Source organism: Trachemys scripta, chromosome 4 (assembly GCF_013100865.1).
Source record: "Trachemys scripta elegans isolate TJP31775 chromosome 4, CAS_Tse_1.0, whole genome shotgun sequence".
Classification (NCBI taxonomy): Eukaryota; Metazoa; Chordata; order Testudines; family Emydidae; genus Trachemys; species Trachemys scripta.
This window is the reverse complement of record NC_048301.1, coordinates 24,666,050-24,683,698: the sequence shown is the minus strand read 5'-3', so window position 1 is coordinate 24,683,698 and position 17,649 is coordinate 24,666,050. Positions and strand designations below refer to the sequence as shown.

At 41.0% G+C, this 17,649-nt stretch overlaps 1 protein-coding gene across 4 annotated transcripts in view; it reads left to right on the top strand.

Annotated features, from left to right (window-relative positions):
- HHIPL1 (HHIP like 1) overlaps positions 1-7,151 on the top strand; it is a 29,931-nt gene extending 22,780 nt beyond the window's left edge. For all 4 annotated transcript variants that reach the window (XM_034768004.1, XM_034768003.1, XM_034768005.1 and 1 more), the window contains 3 exons: positions 267-348; positions 2,552-2,634; positions 5,802-7,151. In XM_034768004.1, coding sequence (XP_034623895.1) covers positions 267-348; positions 2,552-2,634; positions 5,802-6,421 — 785 coding nt within the window. In that variant the 3' untranslated portion in view covers positions 6,422-7,151. The remainder of the gene's footprint in view (positions 1-266; positions 349-2,551; positions 2,635-5,801) is intronic.
- The last annotated feature ends 10,498 nt before the right edge of the window (positions 7,152-17,649 follow it).

Here is a 17,649-nt window from a genome sequence, read left to right as displayed (position 1 = left end):
GTGAAGGAAATCAGTGAGTTTTGACATAAAATTCTCTCTGTCAGGTAGAGCTGTATGAATAATCTGTAACTAATTTATTTGATCAAATTCGTCCTCATAAAAATCTATTTTCTCCAATTATTTTAATATTTTCACAGAATAATTCTTGGTACGTAGCCCATTGTCTGTCTGTTTGTTGTATTTTATATTCAGTTTTTTCGATTGGATGCATAGGTTTCATGACAGGTTTCTCTTCCCAGACAGTAATTCTTACTTGTTTTTCTAAGGAGAACTTTACTTCATGTCTACTGGAGTACCAAGTGCCACTGCTCCCAATGGAGTAGTTTACAAAATAGTAGACACCTCACGGTAAGAAATGCTCTTGTTACAAAATCTACATTTTGGTTCAGTGGACCTGGGTTCAAATGTGATTGATGGTTATGGCTGAAATAAATTGCTCTTGTTTCACCTTGGTCCCTTGTTAAAGAGTAAACCAGTGTAAACAGGGACTGGCTTCATATTAGAGAGTTGTGAGCAAGCTTCCTAGTGGATGCTCGGGGTTTCCACAGAGTTGAAGTCTGTATTGGTGGGTGATCCATGGATTTGCTTTGAAGGGGGTTGTATACCTTACCTGGGTGTGAGGGTTATTCAGTGTCAGCTTGAAAAGCAGGCAGCTGGTTTTGTGGGACTCGAGTCTCTCAGAGGCTGCTGTATTAGGGGACAATGGAGCCTCACGACTTCTGCCCAAACTGATGCTGCCTTTGTCAAGGTGGCTGATACGTTCCCGACAGGCCCATCTACTCCCTGTTCCCTCCTGCACAAAGCCCACCTCCACAGAGCGCCTTCTGCAGCTGGCCGACACCTTCTGCAGGGGAGGTGCGAGATCCATGTCCACAGAGGGGCCTCTCTATGTGAATTAAAGGGCGCAGCCCAGCCTGATATTAGCACCACCACTTTCTATAACTAAAACAGAAAAAATAAAATAAAAACTGAATTTACTTTTTGCCATTTATGCTTTTGGTGTAATGGTGGAACTAGCTTGGACAGTGGCATGAAGACTAGGGCTTCACTTTCGGGATCTTATGTTATTGCACGAAGTTGTTGTATCTGGGACATTAACAATGTAGGAGAATCTTCGGGAGGATTTATAGATTTTAATTTACTTAAAACATGACTATTAAAGGACCAAATAATGCCTTCAGATAAATGTGCCCTGTGGGCTTTTTAAGACGTGTGTTTATTTAAAATAAACTAAATTTGGGCATCAGCTCTCTGAGCATCTTTTTCAAGTCTGCCTGGGAAAACTCCATATTTCCAGAGAATATCTCTCTACTTTCTGATTGTATATTGGTAGTTTCTGAATTCCAGAACTTCACCCTTCTCTTTTTTTCTCTGACTCCTTTGCAGACTAGTACTTTTTAGATCGTATTATTGCCCATCAACTGAAACAATTTAGAATATTTCCTGCATGCCACAGAATGTATTAAAAAGATGCTTGCCGTTTCCATGGTACAAAGTACAGTGCTTATTAGTATCAAACCACATAGAAACATTTAAAATTTTGAAAAACAGAACTCAACAGGCAATCTATAAGTTATAAATGAAGGTCTCCTTAGTAGTACTCATTATAGAGCTTAACAGTGGGAAAATAAAGATTTATATACGGGCTTACAAAAGTATAGTATCCACAAGTCAATAAGCGAGAGAGCTATTCTTCATGTCTGGCTACTACAGTCTTCTTTCCAGACACAGCAGATGCAAACGACTCTAATTATATAGGGATTATTTGCTGCATGTGTGCATGCAAATAGTCAGACTGCATTATCCAACTGTTGCACTGCTTTGAAAATCCTCAGAAGCCCTGAAAATAACAAACCAAATATCAGAGGAAAAAGTGGCTATGTACTGGGTGTAACTTCTCAAAAGTGAGGGACGCTGCCACAGCAAACAAGCTTGAGTCAAATGAATGTAGCATTTTAGGAGAGTGTTTCTTTAAAAGGGACTCTGAATGTAAAAATCTAATTTGAAGTGAATTGCATCTATGATGCCGTTTAAACTGTTAACTTGCTGTCAGTAACAAATTCCAGATACCTTTTATTTTCCATTTTCTATTGTGTGAATTGTGGTCCAAAGTGAAGTGTATTTTTGTTTTAAATATATAAATGATTGCATGCCATCTTGTTTCTATGGAGATGGCTTGGAAACTTGCATGTGAACATGACATTCATTTCAGCTATCTAACAAACATTGTGTAGCTTTATGCTTTTTACTGTTCAATTTGATTCATATCTTTCTGTATTGCTTGAACCCATCAATGATTTGTACTTTGATGGATCCAGCAATGATAAAGAAAATGCTATCAAAATATTGCACATGCTTGTGAATATTTGAGCTCTCTGTTATACAGAGTGAATAGGATTTTGTGAGGTGGGATGTAAGAGTTTATTTGGGTCATTTAAATAGACTTTTTTCCACAAGTGTGAAATTCATTGAAAAGCAATGGAAACAAAGAATGCTGCTGATACCATTGGAAAGCAATTCATCCTGCATTGTCTGTGTTCCTCTTTCACAGGAGAGCACCCCCAGGAAAATGCCGGGTTGAGCCTGTGTCAGTGAAAGTGAAAAGCAGGCTCATAAAGTTTGTGCCAAAGGAGAGTGAGTATTCTTGTTGCTCCTTATTTTTAATCCATAAATATAAACTCAAAACCGGCATTATCTTTTTGGATGTGCAAATCATCCAGAGCCTCGGCCCCAGTCTATCCTTAAAATTAATTTCTACCTACTCCTTTTTAATATAAGGAGCGAAGGATAGTTGGGGCACTAGCCTAGGACTTAGGAGAGACTGGTTCAATTCCTTGCTGCGCTACAGACTTCCTGTGTAACCTTGGGCAAGTCACTGAAGGCAGGTCTACACTTAAAACGCCGCAGCACTTCAGTGAAGACACTACCTATGCTGATGGGAGAGCTTCTTCTGTCGGCATAGCTAATCCACCTCTGTGAGAGATAGTAGCTGTGTCGACGGGAGAAGCACTGGAGTATTGTGTCCAGTTCTGGGCACCACATTTCAAGAAAGATGTGGAGAAATTGGAGAGGGTACAGAGAAGAGCAACAAGAATGATTAAAAGGTCTTGAGAACATGACCTATGAAGGAAGGCTGAAATAATTGGGTTTGTTTAGTTTGGAAAAGAGAAGACTGAGAGGGGACATGATAGCAGTTTTCAGGTATCTAAAAGGGTGTCATAAGGAGGAGGTAGAAAACTTGTTCACCTTAGCCTCTAAGGATAGAACAAGAAGCAATGGGCTTAAACTGCAGCAAGGGAGGTTTAGGTTGGACATTAGGACAAAGTTCCTAACTGTCAGGGTGATTAAACACTGGAATAAACTGCCTAGGGAGGTAGTGGGATCTCCATCTCTGGAGATATTTAAGAGTAGATTAGATAAATGTCTATCAGGGATGGTCTAGACAGTATTTGGTCCTGCCATGAGGGCAGGGGACTGGACTCGATGACCTCTCGAGGTCCCTTCCAGCCTTAGAATCTATGAATCTATGACACTGTGCTGTCTACACTGGGAGTTAGGTTGATATAACGGCATCACTTGGGATGTGGATTTTTCACACCCTTGAGCAACGTAGTTATACCAATTTAAGTTTGTGGTATAGACCTCACCTTAGTCTTTCTGTGCCTCAGTTCCGCGTCTGTAAAATGGGAATAGCAGCACTCCGCTTCCTCACAGTGTTGTGAGGATAAATACATTCAAGATTGTGAGGCACTCTGATACTGTGGTGGTGGTGGGAGGCCATAGAAGTACCTAGGATAGACATACTAAACATTCAGCTTAGACTGTCCCTCCTTACATGACTTTTTCCTATTCCCTCCCATCTTCCCTTTCTGTGGTAGATAGCGATATGGCTGTCTCATTAAGAGCAGCGTGGATTCCCTGTGCCAGGGCTTAAATTCAGCCGGAGCCGTTCAGAGCAGAGCTCGGGTAAATATTCCGGTAGGGCAGAAGCCCTGAGCCCCGCCTCCTCCTGTGGCTGCGGGGCAGAAGCCCTCAGGTTCTGGGAAATTGTGAGAATTTAAACCCTGCCTGTTGCCATCTCTGCCCTGGAATCTTGAATTCTACAGTGCTTTCCACTAGGAAAACAGTGGATTTTGGAGTACCTCTGAATAGGCAGAAGCACTCCAGGGGGTGAAAAATCTTGTTATTAGAGGACTGGAAAGTAGCTCATTGGGAGAGAATGGATCTGAGCCATTGTTACTTAGAGGATGGGAAAGGATGAGGAAAATGCTCTTAAAAGATTCAGTTCAGTCAGATAGTCAGCTGAACTTCTGGCTTACGCAAACCTTCCAGTCCCTACTGATTGCCTGTTACTAAATGTAGTATTGCATAATGATAGACTTTATCAATTAGTGAGCTCCAGAATTGCTGAGTACATTGCGAGATCAGGCCCTAAAGCCAACAATGTGTAAGTTTCCAGAGTGTAATAATCTCTTCTCTGTATTGTCAGTTTTCCCAATTTCTTTCTGTCTTCAAAAACTGAGCTTTCAGAATAGGGAATGCTTTTCATGCTACAAACAGGACCCCCCTGCCAACACATGGGATTCTGGGAGGATGTTCCAAAAATTGAGTCCCTCCAAATCTTGGCCAGTCGAGAATGTGGGTTATTAAGGAGAGGGTGGTGTTTGACACTTTTTCCCTTCTGTATATTAAAAAGGATAATGAGTGAGGTTGGAGCGGAAGTCCGTAGGCTAAACAGCAGAATTTTGACATCTTTGCAAATATGCATAACATTGTGAGAGCTAATTGGTTGATTTATTATTTTGAATAAAGCAACTATCCCTTTGATTAGCCTATATTTATTTTTAACTTAAAAATAGAATGAAGCAAGTCCAGTAATTCCAGGAAGCTGCAACAGTAAAATATGTCCAGCCCTTTGCAGTTCAAGGCTGTTTTAAAAAAACTCACTGTTTTATGTGTTGTCCTGGCAACTCGGCTCTTTTTGCACATTCCAGTTACCAGAGAGAATTGATTGTGAATGTTTGTGATTCCAGCCGCACTGAAGTATCTGGCACAGTGGGGAGGCTGGAGCTCTCACAATCTGGTAATGATCCAGTCATTAGTAATGAAGAGGACAGCAAAAGTAGAAGCATGTCTTTTTAAAAATGCTTTCTGCAGGGACAAGAGGTACAGGGAGAGAATTCTGTTTCTTGCCAGAAGTTTTCAGCAAGTCTGACTCTTGATGTGTCCACGCATTAAAGTTCTGTCAGTAAACTGTGCATGGAAATTTGGTAATGTTTCCTTTTTTGTCCTATTTACTGGCATTGAACAGTGCAGTCATCTCCAGCAGCCAGACATTCTTAAAAGCACTGGAAACTTTTAGCTGATGCAATGTTGGGTTTAACTACTCAACAAGATCAAGAAAGCAAACTCCATTAGGCCTTGGCAACGCTCGCGGATTCACAATGCTGCCGCGTGTAGTCGCACCGCCAGCGCTGTGAGAGCTCTCTCGCAGTGCTGCAAGTACTCCACCTCTCCGAAGGGAATAGCTTGCAGCGCTGCGAGAGAGCGTACAGCGCTGCAGGCGCTGATTACACTGGCGCTTTACAGCGCTGCACTCGGTGCGCTCGGGGGGGGGGGGGTGTTTTTTCACACCCCTGAGCCCAGCAAGTGCTGCGCTGTGAATTGCCAGTGTAGCCAAGGCCTTAGAGAAGTTAAATACAGTGGAGCTATAAGTTAGCACTGTTTTTATGTAGTCATTTTAAACTATTGTACTAGCTTTATAGACTCATTATTGTTACCTCTGTTTTTCCCCCAATAAGAACTGATTGTGAAAACACCAACCCAACGGCCTAGATTAAGGACCACCACCAAAGCCCCAAGGAGGGGTAGGCCAACTTCCGAAACACCCCGTGCCACTACTCCAGACTGGGTGGAACAAATCTTGAACCTTCTAAGGAATCAAAATAGAGTGCAGGTGACCTCCAGGACACCAACAACCAAACCCCCGAAGTCCAGGAAAGGGGGGAAGAGTGGGGAAAGGAGAGGACAGAGAAGGAAAAACAAACCTCCCAGCACTCTGTCTCCCCCACAGCTCCTGAGTGGTGCAGTGCGACTGATGAACAGGCAAGCACGAGGAAGGGACCGGGGAAGGGTGGAGATTTACATCAGTGGAGAGTGGGGCACTGTATGTGACGACTTCTGGAACTCCAAAGCGGCAGCTGTGGTGTGTCGCCAGTTAGGGTTCCCTTATGTTGTCAAGGCAACCAAGAGAGCAGAGTTTGGGGAAGGACATTCGCTTCGGATTCTTCTTGATGATGTTGAGTGCACGGGGCAGGAGAAGAACCTGCTGGAATGCACACACGCAGACGTTGGCAAAAACAACTGCTCCCACAAAGAAGATGCAGGAGTGATATGTAGCCATGAAGAGGTTATAAACTGAAAACTAATAAAAGCACATTGGGAGGAATGGGAGGGTAGAACTGGACTAAACTCATCTTTCTTTTCCCCCCCTTTTAAACAGTGGATGTATTGAATACAGTATATTTAGCCCTGAGGATGCTATATCTGATTTAAGTAATCTTGCAGTCTTGTCCCCATACATTCTATAATGTGTGTGCTGAGAGGAGAGAGAATGTACAGAACATAATCGCTTGAGCATGTGTGTGAACGGGGATCAGGGTTTTCTTTTTTACAGGTAGAAACAGAAACATCCTCATGTTAACGATTATGAAATAGAAAGATGCCCTCCTTTGTCATCTCAGATGCAACTATAGCACAGCGTTCCCCCAGCCAGGTCTGGCAGCATTCTGCTGAAAAACATTCCCAAATGGCAATGTTTTAAAGGTTTGTTTATCCAAACCTTCTCATTGCCTGCTTAACTGTTCTTGCACCTCTACAAAAAAATGAACATTGATCTTTGAGCATCTACGAGTCTGTGTGTTTTGTTGTGGAACATGGAGATAACTTAGTGTTGAATCTCCATGCTCTGGCTTAAAAAGGAAAATGAAGACAGGGGACTGATTCTCCTCTCTAGCTGTTTTTATGCTGGTGTAAATGTATTGACTAAAGTGGGAATTATACCTGTTTACATGAGGAAGGAATCCTACCCAGAGTCACTGTAGTGCCTGGAAGAATTATGTATTAAATTCTACAAATTGATTGAAATTTCAGAGAGTCTTGTCTCATCTCACTTGCACCAGAGTAACCTCATTGATTTCACTGGAGTTACTCCGATTTACACCAGTGTAAGCAAAAGGCAAATCCAGCCCATTGTACATATGGTGGCTCTAATCCAGTTTAACTGCAGTTATGGAGACACTTCAGTCCTGATTGCACCCTGCCTTGAGCCTTGTGTAGCCACATACCTCTGTGCAAAACAGGTGCAAAATGCTACCAAATCAGAAATGTAGCATTTTACACCCATTTTGCACAGGTGTAAATGACTACACAAGGGGCAATGTCATAGAGAACAAGGCCTGTTACACATGTACTATCCTTAAAGGGACACCATCGGCTTCAAAAAAATCTCACACTTCTGTCTGAATTGTGTTTTTGTTTTTTTTACAAGTAACACATAAGTAACACTAACTGAATGAGTGGAGACACATTGTTTCTCTCTTTCTCTCTCTCTCTCTCACACACTTTTTAAAATAGTTTTTGTCCTCATTTTATGTACAGTAATTTTCACTTTATATTCAGTGTCCGTTTGCTATTTACTGTGTATCTTTCACACAGCAACGTGGGAAAGATGAAAAAAGGGAAAATGTAGTACTTGTAAAGACAGCCAGCAGAATTCAAACGCAAGACTTAGAATCTGCAACTATTGACTAATTTTGTTGAAATAGCCGAGAATCCAAGCTGACCACATCCTTTCAAATCCAAAACACAACTCCAGATGCTAAATAAATTGGTTTAAAATGATCATTCCTGAAATTTCTTGAAGACCCTATAAATAATCCTTGATGGTAAAGAATGGCGTCCGTGTGTAAGCAGAGATGATGAAAGGAATAGCACAGACTACAACTTTCTGTTCCATGTTAATCAAGTTAAAAGGGGAAAACAAAGAAGTAACATGCCTTTTGTGGAATGGTTTCAGAGTAGCAGCCGTGTTAGTCTGTATCTGCAAAAAGAACAGGAGTACTTGTGCTCAAATAAATTTGTTAGTCTCTAAGGTGGCACAAGTACTCCTGTTCTTTTTGTGGAATGTTATTCCTGTTGCCGCAAAAAATGTCGTCAAGGCTTTTTTCACGGCAATCCAGTAACCAGGTGCAGCTGTTGAAAACTTGGGGATACTCAGTTTGGATGTATCAGATTGTTTTGGGAACAATTAGAGAAGCCCTTTGTAAATTTGTCTATAAAACCATTGGGCCACATACAACAGTTTTTTGGGCGCGTTGGGGGAAATAATTTATATTTCTTAACATTTGTTTTAAAAAATTCCCCTTCCCCTTTCTTTTTTATAATCCAGTTTATAGCTGTTCAACTTTAAATGGAAATTTGAGGGGGTGTTCTGCTTAAAATCTGTAGGTAGGTTCTGGCCCACGTAAACTAAAGCTATCCCAGAATACTCCTGGATGATTTGAGTATCTTTGCCAAAGACAAGGTGGGGAGGAACCTTAACATGGCGAAGAGGAGCAGGTGATTGAGTACTCCTCAGATTAAAGTCTTAATTTATTTTACGCCTGCTTTTCGCCAGCTGGAGCCTTTGGCAGCAGAATGTAAGTAAATGCCACCTCATCATTGAGGACTGTCAGGGTTGATCACCAGCATCTCCTAGTTGCTGCTGTTGCCACCTTGTGGCACTCATTCTCTGCTGGGAGAGGAGAACGTAAGGAATACTCAAGGCCACGGCTATCACCTCTCTATTGGTACACGGGGGAGGTGACGACAACTGACACCAGCAAGTTCAGATACAAAGCTCTGCAGTCCCAGTGTGTGCTGTGGGAATCATGTGGATGCCACACAGCGTATAGAGAAAATATACAGTATTAGAAACAGAGGCCATCTATTATATTTTTCCCTAACAGTTTCCCACCAGTACTGTGCTCCCACAGTTGCTTCCTCCAGAGGAAGTGCAACAGTGGGAAAACTTGGGGGGCAGCATAGACAAAGAAAAAGTGAGTGTGTGCATTCTATGCATATTCATACAACAGAGAAGGTAAGTATTCCTGATCATCATGATCCCTTCTAGCCTTAAAAATCCATGTATTTTTCACTCTCTAATTCTGCAGCATTAAAATAAAGAGCCTCTGATGTCAAAGGCTTGAAATACCTGTACATTTAAATATTTAATGCATCATCAGCTATTTAATAAGATTCTTATTGTTAGAATTTGTCATTCTTTTAATGCTCACTGCTTCACTTGTTTCACAGTTCACATATAAATTTAGTTTTAGATATGTCCTATTCCTTCATCAGAATATGCCAATGCACAGACCTCTGTGCTAGTGGACCATGATGCAGGATCAGCACCTGAAACTGTCAGTTACCACAGTGCAATTGTGGATATGTTATTCATGAGTTATGTGGCTTCCCCAGAGACTTTGCCTTAAACTGTTGTAGTGTTGCTGTGTGCTGTTAAACAATTGCTTCTTTCCACCCCAGAAGTGGCTGCGTTTCAATATTGGATTGCAGTTCCTCTGTATGTGAATGCAGAGTTTCTGAAACACTTTAAGAACCTTGAGGAGGAAACATGCTATATAAATTGAGATGTTTTTATCCTCTATCTGGTAATGTAAATGTATCTCAAAACTAATGACAGGTTTCAGAGTAGCAGCCGTGTTAGTCTGTATCCGCAAAAAGAAGAACAGGAGTACTTGTGGCACCTTAGAGACTAACAAATTTATGCATCCGAAGAAGTGGGCTGTAGTCCACGAAAGCTTATGCTCTAATAAATTTGTTAGTCTCTAAGGTGCCACAAGTACTCCTGTTCTTCTTTTTTCTCAAAACTAAGCTATTATATGTTCTCTTTAGCCACTAAGGAGTCCTGGACCACCAAAAGAAAGAAAAATAGTTTGAAAATGAGTTCTATTTCATCTGTGTGAAATTTCAGTTTTAGATTTTTAAGAAATATGCAGAGCAGAATTCTGCAGTGAGAACCCTGCCCACTTCCCATGTATCAGCTTGCTGGGTATAAACAGTAGCCCACACATTTCTTATGCTACTAAATACAAGCAGGTTTCTAGAAATTTTGATGGCGCCCAGAACCTGCCCCCCCCAAAACTGTCTTTAATTAATATTAAGGCTCTGACTCAAACTCAGGAAATTGAGTATCAGCATTGCAAGTGACACACTGTTTTTAACATGTCAAAGAATGGAAGAAAACAAAGACACCAGGGTATGAGTCAGGGACAGAATTTCAGCCTTAATGGCACATTTCCTGGCATTAGCTGGATAGTCACACCCCAAATTAAAGTTATTTAAACTTTATATTTGGGTGTGTTTGAGATTGAGGGGGAAAAGGGATCACTGAGTGCAAAGTTGTTCTGAAATGCATTGTTCTCTGCACTGAACAACCAGAGAGTGGTGTCTGAGGGACTGGGATGCCCTCTCAGAAAAGCTGGATTCCCAGATATTCTCGTGGAAAAAAATTTTAAACCCAGAGGATGCCAACCAGCCTGTATTTTATAAATAAAAAACCCAGATTCTAAAATTAATTTTTGAAATTTTGGGATATATTTGAAAAAAATGTTACATCTTCACTTCTGATGTGAGCATTTTGCACAAATGAATTGAGGTGAGTTCGCCAACAAGCAAATATTTTCCTGCATATGTTGTAAATGACATGTACAAGATTAATAACGGAGAAGCAACTATGTAATGCAAGAGTTCCAGTAATGGGTCCTGTCCATGGTTGTGTACTTATAGTTGGGGGAAATGTTATTTGCTCTTACTCTAACCCAGATAATGTGCACTCTAGTACTGTAGTGATGGGTAACATACAAATCTACACAGTAATAATAGTAAAACCCAGGAGATCAGCTGTTAAGACAGTTGACCAACAGAACACCAAGATGGATTTTTTTTTATTATACTGTTGCATATTTTTATATAAGGTTAGCCTGTTTCTATTTTAAACCTGTGATTATATTCCCTATCCCCAAAGTTATTTATAAAGCATTGAACTGAGCTGGATGTATCCATGATAATTCCACTCAGTGCTAGTGCCTTTTGCTTGCTGTGTATCACAATATAAATTGAATATGTTTAAACCTCTAGCACATTTTAAAATCATAGATAAGTGGAGCAGTTTTGCTTTGCCATCACACAGTAAGAAAGCACGAGATTACATGCTCTATATACTAGATTTTAAATTCCTTGGGGGCAGAGACCAGGCCTCTGTCTGTTGTAAACTGTAGTTGCTTAATGATTAGTCTATGATGACACTAGACCATTAAACAGACAAGGAAGCACCAATGAGAAAGCAAAGACAAATTTTATAGGGTAAGGTTTTATTTTCAGTGACAGTAAAATCCATTTACCTCCCATTAGACAAATGCCTGAGTATTTTCATTGTCGATCCACACAATCATTTTCTGTCAGAGTAATGTCTGCATTACGGTGTCCAAAAATGTTCTAGCACACCATGATGCTATAGATCTTCTATAAACTTTGTTATAAGTGATCTGAATATTCCCACAGGCAGCACAGATTATGGTCCTAATCCTGCAAGCAGTTACTACTGAGAGCATCTATCATCCTCCCAACCCCCATGAGCTATGTGTAAAGGAAGGCTAATGCTTGCACAGATTATGGTAACTATATGCTGCAAAAGACCCTATAGTAGCAATGTGATGTGCTATTGATGCCAACATAAAATACTAATATACAAGTGTTTATTTCCATTGGCTATGGCACTCTGCTCAAGCATGTTGCTTGCATAGTCCCTGATCCTGCACTGAGTTCAGGGCTCTGCCCGTATAGTGCTCTGGACAGTTTTGAAGATTTAGATGGTAAACTCTTCAGGAGGGACTGTCTAAATTGTCAACTCCAGTGCTGAGCATGCTGATGATACTTAATGAATAGCCACCATGTTCATTTGCATATTTGAGATGGATGCTGTTAAAAAAGAAAACAAAAATCCTCTTATTTGGAAACCTGCTTTTATTGACAAATTCAGAACTCTCCCAAAGACCCACCCCTCTGCATCCCTCAAACTGGTCAAGTATGTGGTGCAGAGATAGTGAATTGTTTTCAAGTGCACGCTACTGTCTTTACTATGCCCGCTACCTCCTCTCATCACAAAACATGTCACTAGCTATCCTGAGACTTGAATAACAGACCATTATATACAAGAACCCTTCCGTCTCACCAATCTTAGCTTCACAGATCTACAAACACATCAAAACATCTATTATCTACAGCCAGGCCCTCAGATACTACAGAATGTGCAGGATATACACCTTAACACACTTAAAACTCCCTTCACCAAACAAGGACACTCCACCAAACATAGATTCATAGATTCTAGGACTGGAAGGGACCTCGAGAGGTCATTGAGTCCAGTCCCCTGCCCTCATGGCAGGACCAAATACTGTCTAGACCATCCCTGATAGACATTTATCTAACCTACTCTTAAATATCTCCAGAGATGGAGATTCCACAACCTCCCTAGGCAATTTATTCCAGTGTTTAACCACCCTGACAGTTAGGAACTTTTTCCTAATGTCCAACCTAGACCTCCCTTGCTGCAGTTTAAGCCCATTGCTTCTTGTTCTATCCTTAGAGGCTAAGATGAACAAGTTTTCTTCCTCCTCTTTATGACACCCTTTAAGATACCTGAAAACTGCTATCATGTCCCCTCTCAGTCTTCTCTTTTCCAAACTAAACAAACCCAATTCTTTCAGCTTTCCTTCATGGGTCATGTTCTCAAGACCTTTAATCATTCTTGTTGCTCTTCTCTGGACCCTTTCCAATTTCTCCACATCTTTCTTGAAATGAGGTGCCCAGAACTGGACACAATGCTCCAGTTGAGGCCTAACCAGCGCAGAGTAGAGCAGAAGAATGACTTCTCGTGTCTTGCTCACAACACACCTGTTAATACATCCCAGAATCATGTTTGCTTTTTTTGCAACAGCATCGCACTGTTGACTCATATTTAGCTTGTGGTCCACTATAACCCCTAGATCCCTTTCTGCCGTACTCCTTCCTAGACAGTCTCTTCCCATTCTGTATGTGTGAAACTGATTTTTCCTTCCTAAATGGAGCACTTTGCATTTGTCTTTGTTAAACTTCATCCTGTTTACCTCAGACCATTTCTCCAATTTGTCCAGATCATTTTGAATTATGACCCTGTCCTCCAAAGCAGTTGCAATCCGTCCCAGTTTGGTATTATCTGCAAACTTAATAAGCGTACTTTCCATGCCAATATCTAAGTCGTTAATGAAGATATTGAACAGAGCCGGTCCCAAAAAAGACGCCTGCAGAACCCCAGTTGTTATGCCTTTCCAGCAGGATTGGGAACCATTAATAACAACTCTCTGAGTACGGTTATCCAGCCAGTTATGCACCCACCTTATAGTAGCCCCATCTAAATTGTATTTGCCTAGTTTATCGATAAGAATATCATGCGAGACCATATCAAATGCCTTACTAAAGTCTAGGTATACCACATCCACAGCTTCTCCCTTATTCATAAAACTCGTTACCTTATCAAAGAAAGCTATCAGATTGGTTTGACACAATTTGTTCTTTACAAATCCATGCTGGCTGTTCCCTATCACCTTACCACCTTCCAAGTGTTTGCAGATGATTTTCTTAATTTCTTGCTCCATTATCTTTCCTGGCACAGAAATTAAACTAACTGGTCTGTAGTTTTGTGGGTTATTTTTATTTCCCTTTTTATAGATGGGCACTATATTTGCCCTTTTCCAGTCTTCTGGAATCTCTCCCGTCTCCCATGATTTTCCAAAGATAATAGCTAGAGGCTCAGATATCTCCTCTATTAGCTCCTTGAGTATTCTAGGATGCATTTCATCAGGCCCTGGTGACTTGCAGGCATCTAACTTTTCTAAGTGATTTTTAACTTGTTCTTTTTTTATTTTATCTGCTAAACCTACCCCCTTCCCATCAGCATTCACTATGTTAGGCATTCCTTCAGACTTCTCAGTGAAGAGAAGACCGAAACAAAGAAGTCATTAAGCATCTCTGCCATTTCCAAGTTTCCCTTTACTGTTTCTCCCTCTTCACTGAGCAGTGGGCTTACCCTGTCTTTGGCCTTCCTCTTGCTTCTAATGTATTGATAAAAAGTCATCTTGTTTCCCTTTATTCCGGTAGCTAGTTTGAGCTTGTTTTGTGCCTTTGCCTTTCTAATCTTGCCCCTGCATTCCTGTGTTGTTTGCCTATATTCATCCTTTGTAATCTGTCCTAGTTTCCATTTTTTATATGACTCCTTTTTATTTTTTAGATCATGCAAGATCTTGTGGTTAAGCCAAGGTGGTCTTTTGCCACATTTTCTATCTTTCCTAACCAGCGGAATAGCTTGCTTTTGGGCCTTTAATAGTGTCCCTTTGAAAAACTGCCAACTCTCCTCAGTCGTTTTTCCCCTCAGTCTTGATTTCCATGGGACCTTACCTATCAGCTCTCTGAGCTTACCAAAATCCGCCTTCCTGAAATCCATTGTCTCTATTTTGCTGTACTCCCTTCTACCCTTCCTTAGAATTGCAAACTCTATGATTTCATGATCACTTTCACCCAAGCTGCCTTCTACTTTCAAATTCTCAATGAGTTCCTCCCTATTTGTTAAAATCAAGTCTAGAACAGCTTCCCCCCTAGTAACTTTTTCAACCTTCTGAAATAAAAAGTTGTCTGCAATGCAGTCCAAGAACTTATTGGATAGTCTGTGCCCTGCTGTGTTATTTTCCCAACATATATTTGGATAGTTGAAGTCCCCCATCACCACCAAATCTTGGGCTTTGGATGATTTTGTTAGTTGTTTAAAAAAAGCCTCATCCACCTCTTCCACCTGGTTAGGTGGCCTGTAGTAGACTCCTAGCATGACATCTCCCTTGTTTTTTACCCCTTTTAGCCTAACCCAGAGACTCTCAACACTTCCGTCTCCTAAGTCCATCTCCACCTCAGTCCAAGTGTGTACATTTTTAATATATAAGGCAACATCTCCTCCCTTTTTCCCCTGTCTATCCTTCCTGAGCAAGCTGTACCCATCCACACCAACATTCCAATCATGTGTATTATCCCACCAAGTTTCAGTGATGCCAACAATGTCATAGTTGTATTTATTTATTAGCACTTCCAGTTCTTCCTGCTTATTACCCATACTTCTCGCATTTGTATATAGGCATCTAAGATACTGGTTTGATCTTGCCTCCCAGTTTTGCCCTGACCCTTCTTTCTCTCTGCCATTATAGCCCATGCTCCCTCTTGTTTCTGACTCATCTCCCAGGTCTCCATGTTCCCCACTTACCTGTGGGATTTGCTCACCTGTCCCCATCAAACCTAGTTTAAAGCCCTACATGTAGATCGCATCATAGTACTGGCCATCCAAATACCTTGAGAGAACCTGTTTCAATATAGGAAAAAATACCCCTACATCGACACACCCTACTTGTCACCTCCCACTGTACACTGGAACCCATATGGGGAATTGTTAAACTGTTACAACCCATACTTGATGGGGACCACAGCCTGAAATAAATCTTTCCCAAACCCCTCTTCTGGCCTTCAAACAGCTCCCCCAACATTCCCATGCTCATCATCAGAAGAAAGCTCCACACAAACCAGGAGGCACCAATACAAACTGGCACCAGACCAACGGATGCAAAACCTGCAGCCATATCTCCACTGCTACAATGATCGATACCCCCCACAACACATGATGATTCACAAGGGTCTTATACATGGCGATCACAACATGTGCTGTAGCTCATCCAGTGCACTAAATGCCCCAATAACAACTATGTGGGTGAAACCAGACAATCACTACGCTCTCAAATGAACTCACACAGGAAAATGATAAAAGACAAAAAAAAAAAAAAAAAACCCTATCACTTTTCACAAAACAATCACTCCATATTTGATCTATTAGTCCTTATCCTAAAGGAACGCTGCACAACTCCTTCAAAATATGAGATTAAATCCATAACTTTGCTACACTCTAAAAATCATGGTCTAAGCTGATGTCTACACTATCACATCAGCAAAACTAATGTCATTCAGGGGTGTGGAAAACACCCCCCCCTGAGCGATACAAGTTTCGCCTGCATATGTGGTAGCATGCACAGCACTGTGTCCTCAGGAGAGCTTCTCCCCATAGCTACTGCCACTCATTGAGGTATTTTTATTACATCACCAGGAGAGCTCTCTCCCATCAGCATAAAGCGGCTACATGAGGGATCTTACAGCGGTGCAGCTGCATCAGTACAGTTGTGCCACTATAAATTCACTAGTGTAGACGTGGCCTTAATAAAGACACTAGATTTGTGGCTTATTACAACAATCTATAACCCACAAACACTCCCCTTTTTGTCCTATGACTGTAAGGGTGTTAATTTACCACTTCCCCTTGAATGGTCCCTTAGAATAGGTGTTAACTACTTCTGCTAAATCTGTTCCAATTAGTATTTAGCTATGACAAGCTGAGTACCTTTCCCAGACCTGAAGAAGAGCTCTGTGTAGCTCAAAAGATTGTCTTTCACCAACAGAAACAAAAGTCCAATAAAAGATATTGCGTCATCCACCTTCTCACTTTATTTTACCTAGCAACTTCTCCAACGCTCCACTAGGTGGCAGTTTAATACTTCTGTGTTTACTGCTGTCACTGTGTTGTGTCTATTAGTCATGCAATATTCATAGCCAAGCAACAAGGCAGCTGAGATTCAGTCCTATGCAGAGAGGAATAATATGAAGAACTTCTATGATGCTCTGAGGACACGGTCATCAGGAACATTTCCAATATTGAGTACCGATGGCACCACTTCTCACTGACAAAGAAAAGATACTGCAAAGGAGGGCAGACCACTTTAACAACATTTAACTTCAGAGTAAAAACATTCCAAGGGTGTTGTAATTATCCAAAACCAAGGAAACTCAAGGTTTAAGGTTACACTTGAAAGAAATGCAAATATGTTCAGGTAAGAAATGCATAGTTAAGAAAACCAGAAAGCCATAGCTCTGCCTTGTAGTGATGTCATGCAATAATCATATGATTCTGATTAAGACATTTTAGTATTTGTGGTCCAAGATTAGTTTACATTTATTTTTAAAGGCACATTCGATTTTTGCCCTTTGATCTTTGCTGTCCAAGATGTGTGAAATGAATGCCCCAAAAGTCAGCCAACATCATAACAATGAAATATCGAGTGACTGTTTCCCGGTTGACCAACTCTCAGGATTTTATCACAAGTTGCATAGTATTGGGTGTTTTTTTCTCTTAAGGCCCCCGCTCCAGCAGTCTTATGAATTGTGGGGAAATCTCAGATGTTAATTAAAAAGAAAAAATACATTTCTGCTCCTATGCTTGTGACGAAAAGCTTGTAAACATGACCCGAATGTGATCTCAAAATTCACAAATCAGAAGGCAAATACAAAGAACCCAAAATATGTATTTTTAATATGAAGATTAAAAAAAATCTTGATTTTAAAAATTAAAGCTTTTTAGGCCAAGCTCGTGATGGGGAAGAGGGGGTGGTACTCGTGATTTTTGAACCACGC